This window comes from Megalobrama amblycephala, linkage group LG9 (genome assembly GCF_018812025.1).
Source record: "Megalobrama amblycephala isolate DHTTF-2021 linkage group LG9, ASM1881202v1, whole genome shotgun sequence".
NCBI lineage: Eukaryota > Metazoa > Chordata > Actinopteri > Cypriniformes > Xenocyprididae > Megalobrama > Megalobrama amblycephala.
In genome coordinates, this window is record NC_063052.1 from 40,109,010 (window position 1) to 40,129,120 (window position 20,111).

General features: G+C 35.9%; 2 protein-coding genes across 2 annotated transcripts; both read left to right on the forward strand.

Annotated features, from left to right (window-relative positions):
- Window positions 1–514: 514 nt before the first annotated feature.
- On the forward strand, window positions 515–8,712 carry LOC125275895 (zinc-alpha-2-glycoprotein-like). The gene is made up of 6 exons (XM_048203204.1): window positions 515–783; window positions 5,208–5,459; window positions 5,561–5,830; window positions 6,288–6,569; window positions 7,027–7,155; window positions 8,224–8,712. Exons 1-6 carry the CDS (start codon window positions 687–689, stop codon window positions 8,298–8,300), a joined length of 1,107 nt encoding a protein of 368 aa, XP_048059161.1. The 5' UTR covers window positions 515–686; the 3' UTR covers window positions 8,301–8,712.
- A 1,757-nt stretch (window positions 8,713–10,469) lies between these two features.
- Window positions 10,470–18,218, forward strand: LOC125275894 (zinc-alpha-2-glycoprotein-like). The gene is made up of 6 exons (XM_048203203.1): window positions 10,470–10,801; window positions 12,307–12,552; window positions 12,633–12,902; window positions 15,944–16,216; window positions 16,390–16,524; window positions 16,622–18,218. Exons 1-6 carry the CDS (start codon window positions 10,705–10,707, stop codon window positions 16,708–16,710), a joined length of 1,110 nt encoding a protein of 369 aa, XP_048059160.1. The 5' UTR covers window positions 10,470–10,704; the 3' UTR covers window positions 16,711–18,218.
- Window positions 18,219–20,111: the final 1,893 nt, after the last annotated feature.

Genomic DNA, 20,111 nt, shown 5'->3' on the forward strand with positions numbered 1-20,111 from the left:
GATTCGTGTCAAAAAGGGGAATAGTGTTTATAGTTTAGGGAAATGGGTGTGCTTTTTGATAAATGGTGTTATGGTTTTGAAATTTTAGTTCAAAAGCCTGGTTATAGTGTTCAAGTAATCGAGAAAAACTGAAACGTCTCTTAACAGAAGATTAAACACAGTTACTCATCTACAAACATTTACTCTTTCATAATTCTGTGGTGAATGTTTTATGATCAATCGTATCTATTTGTCCTCAAATAAAAAGGCAAAAAAATTATTAGTTTGCATGCATTTCATGAAAGTATGAAAAAACATACAATACAAAATAACACAATACAAAACAAATATACAACAGTAAATCAGAAATTGCTTATAATATTATTTTGCTATTAGTACAATAGTAGACACTAAAAAGCTACTTAAATTAAGTTCCGAGGATACTTTCAAATGTTGTCATTTTAATATCATTATTTTCACAGTGAAAAAAAAAGGGAATTGGACATTTAGGATTATGACCACAAAGTACACAATATGGTCAGCGTTCAATGTTTCTCTTTCTTTTCATCTTTTGGCCAATAGCGTGCCTGCTTCATGACGAACTTTCACTACCTATAAAGATGTTTCTGTCAGTCTGAGATGAAAAAATAAAGTGTTGGACACTTTATAAGTTCATTATTGAATCACTGGGAGCGTCTGGAATATGAATGACAAACATGTTTCACACGATCTCGTTTAAAAACATGTTCTTTATAGAGGCAGTGATTATCGGGATTATTTTTCACTCTTGTGATGCGCATCAAGGTAAGAACAGAGTTCATTTACTATTTCTGATCCGCACTATCAGTTATCGACAAAAGACATATTCTGACTTTGGATACAGCCTATTTAAAATGTTCATTAATTATCCAGACTGCCATGTTTTTTTATATAATGAATCAATAATATTTGTATACATACAATTAATCCCAGTTAAATTGTTTATGTCTTTTTTGATTACTGCGGCATTTCTTTGTCAAAGGAATTACAATCGAAAGAGCGATTTGTGTTTTAATGTGGAGTGAGTTTGCGCTTATTGTGTTTCAAGAGGAAGCCGCACTTTGGTCACAAGATCAATCATGGTCTGGTGTTTTCCGCGTCTCTGAAAATCTCTGCATGTCCTGTGAGTTTGAGTGAACGCAGCACAGTTACGCATTTTCACATTAGCATAATTTGTGGACAGGTGATGACCGCACAGGGGACATTATAAACCGCTTAACGTGAAAACCGCTTACCGTGGCTTAGCTAATGTACTAAGTGAGTGATATTAACAGACCAAAAAAGTGGGAGTGTGGAGGGAAGAACAACCATTGAAACACAGACATACACCACACTTATTATACAGAATGATGAATATTAATATATGAACTCAACAAACCCCCAAGCACAAGGGAGAAATGCGAAAGAATATTTAATAGGGCTAATAATAGTCTACTTTGATTACGTTTACAAGCACTGCCATCTCAAAATCAGTCTTTTGTCTATTAGAATAATAGTGTCGTCGCATTCAGATAGGCTACACCACTGTATCAGTGTCCAGTTTGCACATATAATTGATTTGAAGACAACTTGATGAAATATGTGTGCATAACTACACCGTGCTGGTTAAACACGGACACTATGATTCACATGGCTGGTGTTGTTAAACACAATGCGAAGCTCCGCGCTGAAACCGATCATATGCGTGCTCCCCGTGTATATCATAATAACAATCGTATTTTTCATGTGTTCGTATTCAAACTCCAGTTCTGACCGCATCGTGGGCAAAAACAAATCAACACTCATGTGCTGCTGTGCTGAGGGAAACATACACACGGCTCGTGTGTTTGAACGCAGCTAGAGCAGGCAGAGGTGAATGAGCCGCACTTTTGTGACATTTGAATTCTCCGCTGTAATGCGATCTCACGCAAACATATTTTCCATTTGTGCTGGTAGATTACAGCAAAACAGTCCACATGCACCCAAACCTCTGCTCTGGTTGCGTCACAGGAAAACACATTTTTCTGTTGTAGCACTGAGGAAACGAGCACCAAAGATATGTCTCTGAATGACAACATAGAGACCAAGCCGAGAGAAGTGATACTTCCTCATGCATAATACCACAATTATACTCGTATGCATACTACAGCGCAGTGATTGGACTGAATGAGCTTAAAGGTGCTCTAAGTGATCATGTCACGCGTTTTTAGGCCAAAACATTTTTTGTCACATACAGCAAACATCTCCTCACTATCTGCTAGCTGCCTGTCCCCTGAACACACTGTAAAAAAAATGTGGTCTCTGTAGTCGCCACAAGCTCCAAAAACAGCAACAAAAACAAACTGGTGCAGCCTGGACCACGAATCATAATAAACACGCTCCAGCCAATAACCGACAAGAATGATTTTAAATGCGCGTTCATGACTGTTTCAGGAAGCACGGAGGGGAGGGGAGGAGGAGGAGGAGGGAGGGTCTAGCTAGCCTCTGTTTTGTTTGACAACACTTCGAACGTCAACAGGAAGTTACTCCGCTCAGGATGGCTTAGAGAACCTTTAATGTCATGAATAAATGTAGAAACTGTTGACGTCAGCATGTTCGAGCAGCCCATACTTGGAGCCAACCAGCACTCCGGATCTTGCCGGTAGTACACGATGAAGTCAGATTTTGTGACGTTGCTCCGACTTTGCTTTTCAAACCAGAAGATATATAACTAAAATAACTAATTTTAACTTATAAATACAATTAATGAGTACCTTTAGTGTTTTCAATGATGTGCAGCCTATACATATCTGTTCACAGGCTTAATGTAGCCTAGTGATATTAAAAGACCAAACTCAGTATGCATCACACTATAAACCATACTATGGACGGCATGTCACTAGATTTGTAATGAGATGCATTCGAAAGCTTTTTCAGCACGCTCTGAGTCATTTCGGAGTCATCAAAATAAATTCATAAGAGCAAGTATATTGTTGGCACATGTTGCACTAATGCACTAATGTTGTACTTAATATACTAAAAATTCATCTTTAGTACTTCTTAAGATCATCTTAAGAACATCTAAGTGTACTCAACTGTCCTATTTTGAGACAGCATGAAATATGAACTAAAATATGCATTTAATATATATCTCTGTATTTAAAAAATGTATTTAGATACTACTTATAGTACATTTGAACCCATAGTGTACTACAAGTGGTAAACAAAAATATATTTTTTAAATACAGAGATAACATAAGTGAACATAACAGAGTAACATTTGAGCATAACATAAGTGTTAGGCCCTATATTTTATTATTTGCCTACTATTAGAGTAATAGCTGCACATACCTTTCTCTTTTGCATGTTTTCCCTCTTCCTTTTTATTTATTTACCTAAATTGGCCTCCGGTGGCTTAGACCTTTTATCTTACCACACACTGATTCATAACGCTCCGAAGCTTCCTGAAAATGTGTTTTGAAGTTGGCCATCACTAAATAAGTCGTTATTTAGTTTTTTTTTTGGCGCACCAAAAATATTCTCGTCTCTTTATAATATTAATATTGAACCACTGTACTCACATGAACTGATTTAAATATGTTTTTAGTACATTAATGGATCTTGAGAGAGGAAATGTCATTGCTCCCTATGGAGGCCTCACAGAGCCATCGGATTTCAACAAAAATATCTTAATTTGTGTGGAACGGCATGAGCATGAGTAATAAATGACAGAATTTTCATTTTTGGGTGAACTAACCCTTTAAAGTACTTCATTCTGTGTGCATTGAATTTATTTAATACACAAGTTCCACAGTTTGAGTTGAATTACTGAAATGAACTTTTCCACAACATCTTTTTTTTCACAGCAGCTTACATAATTAAACTTGTCATTTTGATGGTGGATATTATCCTGAAAGGTCCAATGTAATCGTTAATGTTGCTGTCCGCAATTTTTCCTCTTTGTCGCCATCTCTGTTTGAAACATGCGATTGCAGTCATACGCGGAACAGTTATCTGTGCGCGCGTTGTGCTTCGGCACAGCTCGTCAGCGCGGATGAATCTAATGTTTGCTGTCAATCACCGCACCGGTGTGGATACTGTACTTCTGAATCACAGACTCTACGTCTTGAAAGTATGACCAATATAAGAATTTTCACTGGAAAATATCATCTGAACAAGTAAGTAACATTTCTGCCACTTTTGTTCTGACCAACTGAGGAAAAAAGCATTAGGCCTACAATAAATCATGCTGCCAATGATGATTAAATCTAACGATCGCTTAGCTCGGATCATCCCAAACCGTGCAAATTATTATTACTGTTATATTGTTCTCAAATTGTTATTGTTAACAACATCGCACTGCGTGACTGTGTATTTAGTGTGTATTAGCGTTACCTGTAGATTTCAATGTCTATATCCACTCCACAGTCCGAAGTCTTTTGCTTTTTGACTACAGGTGAATCTCCAGTTGTCACTGATGATTGTCATTTGGACCTTTCTGGATTACAATCCGCCATCAAAATGATTAGTTTAATTATTTCAGCTGCTGTGAGAACAGGCTATAAATGTGCTGCTACCGGCAGCGTCCTCACGTGATAAAACCGATCAGCCTGAACTCCTTCCTTTGTTTACGGATGTGATGTAATTACGCACAGAGGAACTGCTGCATGCTCAAATTTCCCGCGGAAATCCGCCATGTCGCTCTTATTATAAAACATTATTACGAGCTTACTGTTGTGAATCGAGACAAGATAATTAGATAGTTTTGAACACTGGCTGGTTATGTACTTGTTCAAAAGTTGATTTTGGATAATTTTTAACCAAAAAAAGTTGCGGATTGCAGCTTTAAGTATAACAATAATAATAATTTTCATGGTTTGATGTGATATGAGCTAAGCAATCATTAGATTTAATCACCATTGGTAGTGCAATTTATTGTGATGCTTTTTTCTCAGGTGGTCAGAACTTGTTTGTTCAGATGACATTTTCCTCTGAAAATTCTTATTTTGGTCATACTTCCAAGACGTAGAATCTGTGATTTCGAAGTACATTATCCAAACCAGTGCGGTCACTGACAGCAACCTTTAGATTCATCCGTTCGTCACTGCACTTATCAAATCCCAAAAGGCTGCAATTTAATTAAGAATATTCATTTCTGTCACCTTACATGACAAGACTTTGTGCTACAGTAAAAAGTGTTTTTATTGTTGTTTGTGTTTTATGTTCCTCAGAGAAACACAATGTCTACTACAGGTTTACAGTCCTGACTAAAGCATTCCCATTCCCTCCGTTCAGTGCTGTGGGAGTGTGTGATGACAGAGAGTTTGCTCACTACAGTAAAGAAGATGAAGGCTGGATAAGAGCAAATGTGAATAAACATGACAGGACCGAACCTCTTCCAGAACCATATGAATCTAGAGACTGGTACAAAGATCTGCTGAAGACTCTGTCAAACTGCCCAAACAGTTTCCCACTTTGTTCTGGTGAGTTTAATGTTTTACTCTTATCAACCAGCAGACATGTCATGAAACTGAATATATCTTTTTATTGTAAGTTTGTCATGAGTGTTGTGCTGTGATTGTAGAGCTTCATGTTCTTCAGAGAATAATTGGCTGTGAACTGGAGAAACTTCCTGATGGAACAGTCAAGAGTCTGACAGCCTATGATGAATATGGATTTGATGGAGAGGATTTTATATCCTTTAATTTTGACACTATGCAGTGGATTGACAAAAGCCCCAAAGCCAAAGAAACTAAAGAAGATTGGGATCATCAAACAGCACGAAACCAAATCCTTGAGTATTTCCTCAAGATCTGCATGAACTGGATCTCCACATATAACAACACGCATATGAGTATGTTTTAATCAGATCACTTTAATTATCTCCCGTGTGTGTGTGTGTGTGTGTGTGTGTGTGTGTGTTTGACAAAATAACTCAAATTTTGTTTCTAGTTCTGTCTCAATAAAGAAGAACTTTATCATTCTGCGACAAATAAATATAGTGAATTAAAAATGTAAAACTGTTAAGGGGGTTCAGAAATGTTAGTGAAATATTCTCATTTGATTCTTTCATTTAATTTTTGCTTTGTATCTAAAAGTGACAGTCTTCACAGCAAAAACACATCTGAACTTAGAATTGGTAAATGTTCATGGTTTTGCTTCATGCAGGGGTTTCCTCTACACTTCTTAGATGTAATTGTGTGTTTGCATCAGGAAATCATGTTCACAACCCTAATTTTTTCACAGCACAGAATCTTTTTTTTCTCTTGTAAATGTTAGTTTGCTAATTGCATGATTATTATCTCCTCTAGGTCGACCAGATGTTCATGTCTTTGCACTGAAAGCTGCTCCAGTTGACCAAAATAAGCAAAAACTGACGTGTCTGGCCACTGGTTTCTACCCCAGAGATGTTCAGATGAACATTAGATTGTACAGAATTAATCTTGAGGATCAAACATCTTCTGGAATCAGAGCAAATGATGATGGAACCTTCCAGATGAGAATCAGTGTGAAGATCAACAGAAATTATAAAGGATCTTATGACTGTCTGGTCATTCACAGCAGTCTGACTGAACCAGTTACAGTAGTCTGGGGTAAATATCACTATAAATTCAGCCACTCACAATGTTGTAGCAAGAGAACATGATAATACAAACAATTACTGTAGGAGCCAAATGTAGTGATTATTTAACCACTAGATGGCGACGTTCACTGTGGTGTAGGTGCAGGTCACGTGTTCATGCCATATACTTAACTTCCCTTGGGTTGTATATGCTTCTTACCATAGATCCACATGCTTTTAAAACTTTTTTTTTTTTTTTTTCTTCATTAAAACATTAAAAACTAAAACAACAAAACAGACATCACTATGTGGACATTGTTTATTTGTTTATTCCAAACTATGAGTGAAGAACATCTTACCACATTGCCCTGGCTTATAGGAAATCCACTACAATTACAATCAGTGTCTCAACTCATTTTTAACACTTCATAATGTTGATTAAAAAAACATTTAATGAGTTTTTATTTATTATTTTTGTAATTCTGCAGATGGAAAATGTTCTAACTGTGAACCAGAACCTCGATGGGATGTTGGAGCAGTAGCAGTAGTTCTCCTTCTCACTGTGATTGTGATTGTGATTGTGATTTACTTCATCTACAAAAGGAAAAAATCAAATGGTGAGTTATAATACAACACTGTTGCTTTAAATGTTTTGTTTTTAAATCTGTGTTTTAAAGACGTTTTAGAACTATAAATGGACAGTTTGACAATATATACTGTGTGACAGGAGAACTATGTGAACTAATAGAGATTTTGATATTGGTGATTTTTTGGATTTTATTTGATGAGCACAGACTACAAGGCAAGATTAGCTATAATAAATAATTGATAAGTGTGACATCAGTGCAGCTTGACAAACATATTTACAAGAACATAATATCTGTATGTACTCAAGAGGAAGTTTTATCCACCTTATTTTTAGCGTAAGAATGGAGCAGTCATTTGTAACTTGAATGTGCAAGGCTTCTGGTGTCATTCACCTCCAGTTATTAAAGCTGAACAAAAACAGTTGAATTGCAAATTTTTTAATTGCTATCTATATTATTTAAATTTCACTTTAATAATCAAAAACTCACTGGTTTGTAACACAAATAGTTTTACCATTTACAGCACTTTGTTATTCTTCGGGTTATTTACCATTACATCTTTCGTTAGGAGCATTCGGCACTTCGCCTATTCAAAGTCTGTAAACTGAAGCAAAGAAACCATCTCTTGATTAAAGACGCTTGAAACTTGCTCTTCAGTATGTGATTAAGCTGAAAGCAAACAAATAAATGCAATCCAGCTTGAATTGATTTGCACATTCAACTCATTTATGACCTGTTCACCCTTAGAACATCAAAAAATTAAACATCATGTGGAATTTGGCCCAACAAACGAAGAACTTGTCTCATCCAAATGAATAATATAGAAGTGAAAAATCTTATATAATGTTTGTTATATTTATGTGAGTTGATTAACTGTTGTTTTTTACTATTACTGTGCTAATTATGTTTATTTATTTATTTTAATATTGTTCTTGCCATGAAAATAGCCATAGATGCTGATATGGCAATAAAAATAAACAAACAAACAAATCCAGTTACTTACCTATAGGTGCTAATGAATCCACAGAAAATAGTTTACATCCACATTGTGAAAAAAGATGGATACTGTATAATCTGCTGTATCTTTTTTTTTTTTAGATCTGAAGAGAAGCAGGCACAATTATGGCTCAATGGTTGTTCGGTCACAAAATGATCAGTCAGAAGATGATCAGTAAAGACTGTAATAGAGAAGATTATTATGATGAGGACCACATATCATCATCTACACACAGGTATCTCCACATCACATTCACTGTCTTTCTTTATGCAATGAGAGTTGGAGAAATCAAATCAAAATCAGTCCAAACTGCAGCAGGTACAGACTCCAGTGGATCAGCAGTGTTTTAATTAATTGTTTTAATCAGTAATGTTACATTGATGTGTGTCCCTGTTGTGTTCCTGTAGCTCAGCTAACGGTGACCACATTGTTAGTAGTGCCATTGTTTGATTCCCGGAGAAAACATGTATTGATCAAATGTACAGCTTGAATACTTTGTAAGTCTTTTTGATAAACTGTCTGATAAATGCATTAATGTGCCTCTTTGGCCAATGTGTTCTTCAATGCAATAAATGAAATACATGTCTTAATAGTGTGTGTGTGTGTGTGTGTGTGTGTGTGTGTTCATGTACTGGACATGGTGTAACATGATATTCATGGTAGAAAGTAAATGTGAATTAAAAAAGAAGAAAAATCTAATTTTAAAGGTGCCCTAGAACCCTTTTTCACAAGATGTAATATAAGTCCCAGGTGTCCCTGAATGTGTCTGTGAAGTTTCAGCTCAAAATACCCCATAGATTTTTTATTATTCAATTTTTTAACTGCCTTTTTAAAAATGCGCCGATTTAGTGTGTGTCCCCTTTAAATGCTCGCGCTCTCCGCCCCCGAGCTCACAACTCTATAATAACATATAATAACAACTCATATAATAACACACAGCTAATATAACCCTCAAAATGGATCTGTACAAAGTGTTCTTCATGCAGCATATCAGATCATGTAAGTACAGTGTTTATTTGGATGTTTACATTTGATTCTGAATGAGTTTGAGGCTATGCTGCGTGGCTAAAGCTAACGTTACACACTGTTGGAGAGATTTATAAAGAATGAAGTTGTGTTTATGAATTATACAGACTGCAAGTGTTTAATAATGAAAATAACAACATGGCTTTGGTCTCCGTGAATACAGAAATAAACGATGGTAACTTTAACCACATTTAACAGTACATTAGCAACATGCTAACGAAACATTTAGAAAGACAATTTACAAATATCACTAAAAATATCACGATATTATGGATCATGTCAGTTATTATTGCTCCATCTGCCATTTTTCGCTGTTGTCCTCTCTTGCTTACCTAGTCTGATGATTTGGTTGTGCACATCCAGACGTTAACACTGTCTTGTCTAATGCCTTGAACATGGGCTGGCATATGCAAATATTGGGGTCATACATATTAATGATCCTGACTGTTGCGTAACAGTCGGTGTTATGTTGAGATTCGCCTGTTCTTCTGAGGTCTTTTGCACAAATCAAATTTACATAAGGAGGAAACAATGGAGTTTGAGACTCACTGTATGTCATTTCCATGTACTGAACTCTAATTATTCAATTTTAAAATCTAGGGCACCTTTAACTTTTAAAAACAACCACAGAAAACAAGACTGTTTAATTTTAGGAATGAAATGTGAATAAAAATAAAAGTATTTGGAGTATTTACTCATATCACAAAACATTGTGAAGAATCCTCATTCATGTGCTGTTTAACACTGAAGTGAGTTTCAAACCTCTGTAGTTTGTGATTGTTGACTGTAATAAGTGAGATGATGTAGTGATGATGACTTCAGAATGAGCAGAGAGTCATATTAAAATGATTCATGATTTAATTGAATAAAACTTCCATTCAGAATTTAGAGAGCTTTTTTTTCTTTGATGCATCTTTGACTATTGAATCAAACACTGAATCTGTTCAGATTCAAACTAGGATATGAAATAAATGGAGAGAACTGTGAGCTAAACATGATCAGGACTGAAGAGATGAAATATGAATCCTGCTTTTGAGACTCTCAGGTGAAGATGTTTACTGCAGAATCAGACAAGGACGCCTCGCTGTCACAAGAGTGTTTTGACACATTTCAGCATGACATCAGAGCAAGATCCATATATAATCATCATTTGACTTTGACTTATTTTTTTACACTATTCTTGTCTAAAGTTCACAAGCAGCTCTAGTGTCTATTACCATTGTGATATCAAATGCATATTATAAGCAGTAATTTCTTTGTAATATGATTTACTATTGTCTTTTTGTTTTGGATTGTGTTATTTTGTATTGTATGATTTTTCAGTGAAAAAAAAGGGAATTGGATTTATAGAATTATGACCACAAAGTGCACAAAAATTATGGTCTATGTTGAATGTTTCTCTTTCTTTTCATCTGTGGGCAAATAGCGTTACGGCCCGCCTTATGTCGAACTTTCACAACCTATAAAGATGTTTCTGTCTGTCTGAGATGCAGAAATACAGTGTTGGACACTTTCAGTTCATCAGTGAATCACTGTAGAGCTCGTCTGGAATATGAATGACAAACATGTTTCACACGATCTCGTTTAAAAACATCTTCTTTATAGCACTAGTCTGGATTATTTCTCACTCTTGTCAAAGTGATCCGTATGAAGGTAAGAACAGAGTTCATTTACTACTTCTGATCCGCACTATCAGTTATCGAAACGAAACAGTTTGAGTTTGCTTATTATTTAAAATAGTGTCCATTTATTAGACTCCCTTGTTTCATATAATGAACCGATAATATTTTTACATTTCTCATATAACGTAACAGTTCTCTAACGTTTTGTTTGCGGCATTTCTTTGTCAAAGGAACTAAAATCGAAAGTCGATGGCTTTGTGTTTTAATGAGGAGTCAGCTCGCGCTTATAGTGTTTCAAGAGGAAGCCGCACTTTGTTCATGATGATCTGATGTTTTCCGCGTCTCTGATCACAGTAAATCTCTGCATGTCACGTGAGTTTGTGAATGAACGCAGCACAGTTACACATTTTCAAATTAGCATAATTTTACGTTTTTGTGGACAGGAGATGACAGCATATCAGTAGATTTGTAATGAGACGCGTTCAAAGCTTTTGCAGCATGAGTCGGTATGAGATTATAATGCATAAAACAATAAACAGATACAAAGACAAAAAAGACAGAACCTCTACTGGAATGAAATTACATAAAAACTTAATATAAAGTTCCACAAACAAAATAAGTAAATAAAATAAATAAAAATAAGAATAACATCATAAACACATGCATCAGAGGCATTACGAAACAAATCATTCGATTTCAGAAATCTGTCAGTTTTCTTGTTTTTAATCAATCTAAGAGATTTGAAAAATGCATCAATTTCAATTAAGAAATGTGGAAAAAGTAGGCTGCGAGTTTCTTTTTAAAATCTTGATTCTGCTTGAGTTTATGTGACTGTACAATGGAGTCATATTAAAAATGATTCATGATTTAATTGAATAAAACTTCCATTCAGAATTCAGAGAGGTTTCTTCTTTGATGCATCTTCGACTATCGAATCAAACACTGGATGATCACTGAATGATTGAGTGTACAAAACAACAAATGCTCAGAAATAGAGTAAAAGATGTATATCCTGACATTAAAAAAATGCACATTGTTGAGTATCCTGGACTGAATCTGACTACAGAATCGCGCCCTGGGCCTCCTGCAACATCTCTTTAAATACTCAGACCAAGAGAGAAACTTTCTTTTAAATGGAAACATGAGTTCATGAATTTGCATTAATCAGGGTCCCAGACTGAGTAGTTTACACCGTTTTGGGGACAGAAAGTTATTTGCATGAGAAAGTGAACCCACTGAAATGAAAGAAATGTCACCCGCTACAGAGAGCGAAATATTTCTAAACTCTTCAAACCTTTATTACCTTCTGGTTTACTTCTATGGGAATGACATCTTTGTACTAGTTGCACTGAGACATTTGAAATGATACCAAACAATTATTGTGTGATAATTGTTTATATTAAACCATATAGATTTTGGGTGAATTTCGGGTAAATGTAGAGAGAAGAGATGGGGGAAGAGGGGGTGAAGGAGTGCCAAGACTTTTTGTCCCAGTAAAAAGTGTTTTTATTGTTGTTTGTGTTTTATGTTCCTCAGAGAAACACAATGTCTACTACAGGTTTACAGTCCTGACTACAGCAGACCCTTTCCCTCCGTTCAGAGCTGTGGGAGTGTATGATGACAGAGAGTTTGCTCACTACAGTAATGAAGTTGAAATCTGGCTAAGAGCAAATGTGAATAAACATGACAGGACCGAACCTCTTCCAGAACCATATGATCCTAGAGACTGGTACAAAGATCTGCTGAGGACTCTGTCAAACTGCACACACTCACATTGTTCTGGTGAGTTTAATGTTTTTTCTCATCAACTCTATATATTTATATACTGTAAGCTTTTTATGAATGTTGTTCTGTGATTGTAGAGCTTCATGTTCTTCAGAGAATAACTGGCTGCAAACTGGAGAAACTTCCTGATGGAACAGTCAAGAGTCTGACAGTCTATGATGAATATGGATTTGATGGAGAGGATTTTATATCCTTTAATTTTTACACTATGCAGTGGATTGATAAAAGCCCCAAAGCAAAGGAAACTAAAGAGGAATGGGATCTTCAAACTGGACGAAACCAAATCCTCAAGCATTACCTCGAGGAATGTGTGCACACGATCTCCACATATAACAACACAAATATGAGTATGTTTTAATCAAATCACTTGAATTAGTTCATGTCTGTGTGTGTGTGTGTGTGTGTGTGTGTGTGTGTGTGTGTGTGTGTGTTTGTGTTTTTGACAAAATAACTCTTAATCATTCTTAATCATTCTGTGACAAATAAATACTAGTGAATTAAAAAATGTAAAACTGTTAAGGGGGTTCAGAAAAGTTAGTGAAATATTCTCATTTGAGTCTTTCATTTAATCATTGGCTTGTATCTAAAAGTGACAGCATTCACAGCAAAAACACATCTGAACTTAGAATTGGTAAATGTTCATGGTTTTGCTTCATACATGCAGGGGTTTCCTCTACACTTCTTAGATGTAATTGTGTGTTTGCATCAGGAAATCTGATGCTTCATGTTTATCAGTGCAGATCCAGTGTGGCGTCTGATACTGTAGAGTACAGTTAGTTTTCTAGAAGCAGTAGGTAGATCTGGATTGCAGGAGTTTGGCTGGTACATTGGAGTGTCAGATTGCATGTCAGCTGGCTAAGTTAATAGATATAATTATACAGGCAAAACAAGGAAAACATCTCGGCTTACAAATGTAACCTTGGTTCCCTGAGAAGGGGAACGAGACACTGTGGGGAACGAGGACACTAACGGGGAATGCCTCAGCATGACTAATGTCTGAAGCACGTGTTGAAACATCCAGCCAGTGACCAAGTGAATCCACTTTTTCGTTGATTCTTCGTGGAAGAATTTCATCCACTTCATCATCTGATGGGATCATGCAGACAGCTCTGAAGCATGGCAATGAGGCACAGTGTCTTTCCCCTTCTCAGGGAACCAAAGTTACATTTGTAACCCGAGATGTTCCCTTTCTAATGAGAACTCGCACTGCGTCTTAGGTCGCTAATAGGGAACAAATGCGCACTCCTCCATGCTGAGGGCAATGCATGCCAAATTGGCTGTGACTAAGCACAAGAAAAATAACTCAAATGGCCAGTTGGAGACTGTCCTCCAAAAAAACAACCCCATAGGTTGTTTTTCAAGCACCTTATTACAACCTATATTTACGTTTTAAAGTCATGCACCCTGTAGCTGGCGTAAGTGACGTGTCGTGAAAATGACGTCGTTACCAATCAAAATGCGTGTTCATTTAAATGCAATGTGTGGAGTTTTTACACCATTTCTCCTATTTCCATTTAGCAAAACTCATTTTTTTGTGCCGACCACTGCTTCAATGGATGTGCCAAACAATTCGGGCGTAAGCAGCGCACTGAGAAGAAAGCCCTTTTCTTTCTCCCCTTTGCTGGTCAGCTTCACCCACATGGCCACCCTGAAAATGAAGAAGAGGATCACACCTTTTTTAGGCAACCTTTTTATACCTCGCACTAGTAGTTTTAATAAGTCTGAAGTAGTGAGTTTAGTATAGCAGTGCAGAGCCAGCGGTCGCTCTGTAGGCAAACATCAGAGCCTTGAATTGGATGCGAGCAGCTACTGGCAGCCAATGCAGACTAATGAAGGTGTGCATGCGCTTTCTTCGGTTCGTTGAAGACCAGTCTTGCTGCAGCATTCTGGATCAGTTGTATGCTGGAAGGCCAGCCAAGAGAGCATTACAATAGTCCAGTCTGGATAGAACAAGAGCTTACACAAGAATTTGTGTAGAATGCTCCGATAGGAAGGGTCTAATATTCCTGATGTTGTACAAGGCAAATCTGCAGGACCGGGCCGTTGTAGCAACATGATCTGTGAAGCTTAAACAATCATCCATCACCACTCCAAGGTTCCTGGCTGTCCTGGAAGGAGTTATGGTTGATGACCCAAGTTGAATTGAAAGGTTATGATGAAGTGTTGGGTCGGGACCGACCACAAGCAGTTCTGTTTTTTTTGCTTCAGACATCAGTCATGCTGAGGTGTTCCCCATTAGCGTCCCAGAACGCAGTGTGAGTTTCCATTCAAAAGGGAACTAGCTATATGTCTTTGAGCAACTTTCTTCTGTGGGTCACATTCGCAACCCATTTTTCCCAGCACAGAAACTGAGAATATATATACAGTACAGTCCAAAAGTTTGGAACCACTAAGATTTTTTTAAAAGAAGTTTCGTTTGCTCACCAAGGCTACATTTATTTAATTAAAAATACAGTAAAAACAGTAATATTGTGAAATATTATTACAATTTAAAATAACTGTTTTCTATTTGAATATATTTCACAAAGTAATTTATTCCTGTGATGGCAAAGCTGAATTTTCAGCATCATTACTCCAGTCTTCAGTGTCACATGATCCTTCAGAAATCATTCTAATATGATGATCTGCTGCTCAAGAAACATTTAATGTGTACAATTGTACAAAATATTTGTGTACAATATTTTTTTCAGGATTATTTGATGAATAGAAAGTTCAAAAGAACAGTGTTTATCTGAAATCTAATCTTTTGTAACATTATAAATGTCTTTACTGCATTTAATGCATCCTTGCTGAATAAAAGTATTAATTTCTTTAATTTCTTTTCAAAAAAATAAAAATAAAAATTCTTACTGACCCCAAACTTTTGAACGGTAGTGTATAATGCTACAGAAGCTTTGTATTTCAGATAAATGCTGTTCTTTTGAACTTTCTATTCATCAAGGAATCCTGAAAAAAAAAAGTACACAACTGTTTTCAACATTGAAAATAATCATAAATGTTTATTGATCATCAAATCATCATATTAGAATGATTTCTGAAGGATCATGTGACACTGAAGACTGGAGTAACGATGCTGAAAATTCAGCTTTGATCACAGGAATAAATTACTTTGTCAAATATATTTAAATAGTACACAGTTATTTTAAATTGTAATAATATTTCACAATATTACTGTTTTTTACTGTATTTTAATTAAATAAATGTAGCCTTGGTGAGCAGACGAAACTTCTTTTAAAAACATTAAAAATCTTAGTGGTTCCAAACTTTTGGACTGTACTGTATATATATATATATATATATATATATATATATATATTTTTTTTTTTTTTTTTTTTTTTTTTTTTTGTAAATGTTTGTTTCTTAATTGCATTATTATTTTCTGCTCCAGGTCGACCAGACATTTACGTCTTTGCGAGGAAAGCTCCTGATGATGACCGTAAGCTGGTTCTGACGTGTCTGGCCACTGGTTTCTACCCCAGAGCTATTGAGATGTACATTAGATTGGACAGAAACATCCTTGAGGATCAAATATCTTCTGGAATCAGACCAAATGATGATGAAACCTTTCAGATGAGAAACAGTGTGAAGATCGACAGAAATTATAAAGTATCTTATGATTGTCTGCTCATTCACAGCAGTCTGACAGCTTCAGTAGAATGGGGTAAATATCATCATGAATTCAGTCACTCACGCTTTTGTAACAGTAGAACATGATAATGCTGGAATGGAATAATGTTGCTGGCCACAAAAAATTAAAGTGCCTCAATTCAATTTAATATAAAACATTTATTTAAAAAAATATTTGTTTGTTTATTTTTTTATTTTTTCATTCAGTAGACGGAAGATGTTTAAACTGTGAACCAGAACCTCGATGGTCTGTTATAGGAGGAACAGCTGCTGTTCTAGTAGTTGTAGTAGTTCTAGTTTCAGCTGCGATTTACTGCTGCTACAATAGGAGAAACTCACATGGTGAGTTATAAATATTCAGCATGATCATTGTGGCTTTAAATCTGTTGTTTTTTTGTATATCATTGTTTAAAGATCTGTTTTATACTGTATCTTATAGGTAGGGTGAGAAATCCTCCCTCTAATGGTGCAGTGAGTGTTCAGATACAGATGACCAGTGCAGCGTCTGCTGATGTGACTCCATCATGAGCTCAATGCTGATGGATCTACAGACTGGACTGGGACGTGGACAGGTTTAAGCATTAAATGAAATGTCTTTCATGTTCTTTTATTCTGAATGCACACTGTTTTCTGTGTTTGTCTTTCCGTCAGCATTTTTTTTAACATTAGTCAGCTCTTATTTATTAAGAATATTTATGACAGTTCTTGTTTATTATGTTCTTCATGCTCCATTGAAATATGACTCTGAGGGTCAAGATCACATTATATGTGTTACATTAAATAAATTTCAGTCAAATGGACATTGGTGAATTGTGAAATGGTGCTTTATAGAAGTGAAACTTTTGAGAGTTGCTTCTGTTTTCTGTGGTTTGATCAAAAGTGCCACACAAAACACATTTGAAACACTTGTTAGAAGCAATCGGACACAGATCAGTGTCACAGTGTTACACTCTTCAGGAAGTCAAACTAACAGTGACGTCTGGTTCAAATTAGCATATAGTATTTAACATCAAACTCAAAACTAATAAGAGTATTATAAATTGCAAAGCCAAGTTATTTGACCTTGTAGTAAATCATAAATGTGGGGGAAAATGTATTACATATAATACAAATATAATAGTGTGCTAAACTAAAAATGGTATTTTTGGCCATTCAGCTGTTACCAGGTAGAATTATCAAACATTTTACGAAGAAAACCATTTACATGATCATTTACACTAAGTGATTTTATTTAGTTAAACCATGTCATGGCTGTTTGGGAAGGGGATAGTTGTAAGAGTTTATTTAAAAACAACCCCTTTGTTACGGTTCTGGTATCTTAGCAAACTCACAACGAAGGTGATAGCAGAAAACACAGTCTTTAATCCAACAGGAGAGCATCACGGGTTACACCGTAACATCTTACAATAAACCATGACTGACAAAGAATACAGAACAGGCAGGCAACTTAAATACACAGATAATGACTACTAAACGGGAACAGCTGACGAGACTTAATTAGAAACCATAATGACTAATGAGGACTAATGCAGACAAGACTGAACAGGGGTAAACAGAACAACCCCTTATGATGAGTCCAGTTATCAATCACATCCCCTGTTAAGATAAAATCACCTGAGTTTTTTTGTTTCATTGAGGGATAAATATGATACCTTCATAGTTTTATCTTTTTTTATCTTTTTATCGGATAAAAACATTATCAGCCTCAAGTGAGCGCATGTTTGTGTGTGTGTGTGTCCCAAAATTCACATTGAATGGATTACAACATCTAATGTCTGAACTGAGACAGGAACAGGCACTGAGTTTCTGGTGCTCAAACAAAAAGTGTTACTAACTCTCCCTAGTTTAATAGTTTTGTTAAAAAAATTATGAAACAATGAACAAATAAAAATGAGACATGTTAAAACTAGTTTAATCACTGGATAGTGTTTGTTGCTAAATCAAACAAAATTTAGCCTTTATTGTATTATTTTTTTATTTATCATTCCTCATCTTATAAAGCCTCTCCCCACTGAGCAAATTAGGTCCAGAAGACGTCTTTTTGAGGTCTTGTCTCAGGTTGAAAAGACGTCCACTGAGGGGCCAGAATGAAAGTTTTTATGACGTCTTTTTTTGACGTCTTCTGGACATCCGATATAGACGAACAAGCAGAATCACCAAAGGAGAAAAATCACAATTTTTAAGCCACCATCGTGGAGATGAGTGTTTGCTTTAGTTGGGCTCTTGACCCTTGACTTTTTATATTAGATTTTGTTTGGGCTGTTTTAACTGAGTCATAACAGCCAGACAAGCAAAGAGAAAAGATGATCAGATGTTGGTTATGTTTTCATATAATCATTATTTGATCCGAATCACTGAACTCATCTAGAGCCCAATCTCTGAGTTAGATTCACATTATTGATTACAGCAGCACTGTGATTCTACAGCAGAAGATCAACTTTATCAATATAATCTGAAAGATTTCACATAAGGTGTTCTGATTAAAAAAAAGTCTTTCTTTTAGGCACACACAGACATCAAGAATCAGCCTGTGAATCTCAATGACGGTGACAAAGGAAAGGAAATTACTAAGACAATTCAGCTCATAATTTTTTCATGCAGCAATGCATGATGGGAGCCATGTGTGAATTTTGATTGGTGGCTCCCAGAATGCACTGCAACATGCTTTTTGATGGTCACCACTGTTGAGATTCACAGGCTGATTCTTGATGTCTGTGTGTGCCTAAAATAAAAAAAAAACCTTTTTTCTTATTTGTTTAACACACCTTTTCTGAATTATATTGTAAAAGCAGATCCTCTGCTATAGAATCACAGTTCTGCTGTAATCAATCTGTAAATCCAACTCAGAGATTGGGCTCTAATGAGCTCAGGGATTCAGGTCAAATAATGATTATGTGAAAACATAACCAACACCTGATAATCTTTTCTCTTTGCTTGACTAGCTGATACAACAGCCCAAACAAACTCTAATATTAATAAGGCAAGGGTCAAGAGCCCAACTAAAGCAAACACTCATCTCCACGATGGTGGCTTAAAAATTTTGATTTTTCTCCTTTGGTGATTCTGTGTGTTCGTCTTTATCGGATGTCCAGAAGACGTCAAAAAAAGACGTCATAAAAACTTTCATTCTGGCCCCTCAGTGGACGTCTTTTCAACCTGAGACAAGACCTCAAAAAGACGTCTTCTGGACCTAATTTGCTCAGTGGGTCTTCTCTTGCAATACATGATTTACTGTAAGTGTTACTGTGATTGTGTTTCAACTTTCAGCTGTCACAGATAAAGTCTACAGGACTGGATTTATGTTATGACCATCTGCTGTAATCAATGTCATTTCTTTCACATGATGTTTTTAAATCCTGTCAGGAGACTCATTTTTTGTCTTTTTTTGAGTCTGTGTACAACATGTTGTCTTTGTGTGTTTTATACTGCTCTTTGTAACGTTTACTTCATTATGCTGCTCCATCATGATTATATATCAACCTGCGTTCCTTATAGTGCTCCTGTAACATGGATAATCAGGATCATTAGCAAGCACAAGGACACGGGTTTGATTCAGGGAACATGTACTGATCAAACTAGTAAGAGTGTCTGACAGATTCATACTGTAAATGTGTGTTTTTTGGACAACATGTTATTAGGAAATAAATGAGTCTTGAATAAGTGTGTGTGTGTGTGTGTGAGTGTGTGTTTGTTATAGTGAAACATGATCCTTTGGTATAAAGATCTTCACTGATATCAGACATTTCTCTCAGCAGAAACACACTTAAGATAGAAAAAAAACATCTCAAGTTTTGAGACTATGATGCACAGAAATGCTGTAGGAAATTCAGTAGGTTCACTTCATGCTTTCAAATGTCCTTTAATAGTTTATTCTTTGGTGCATCTTTGACTAGACCTATCTAGGGATTGTAACCCTGCAGTATTTGACA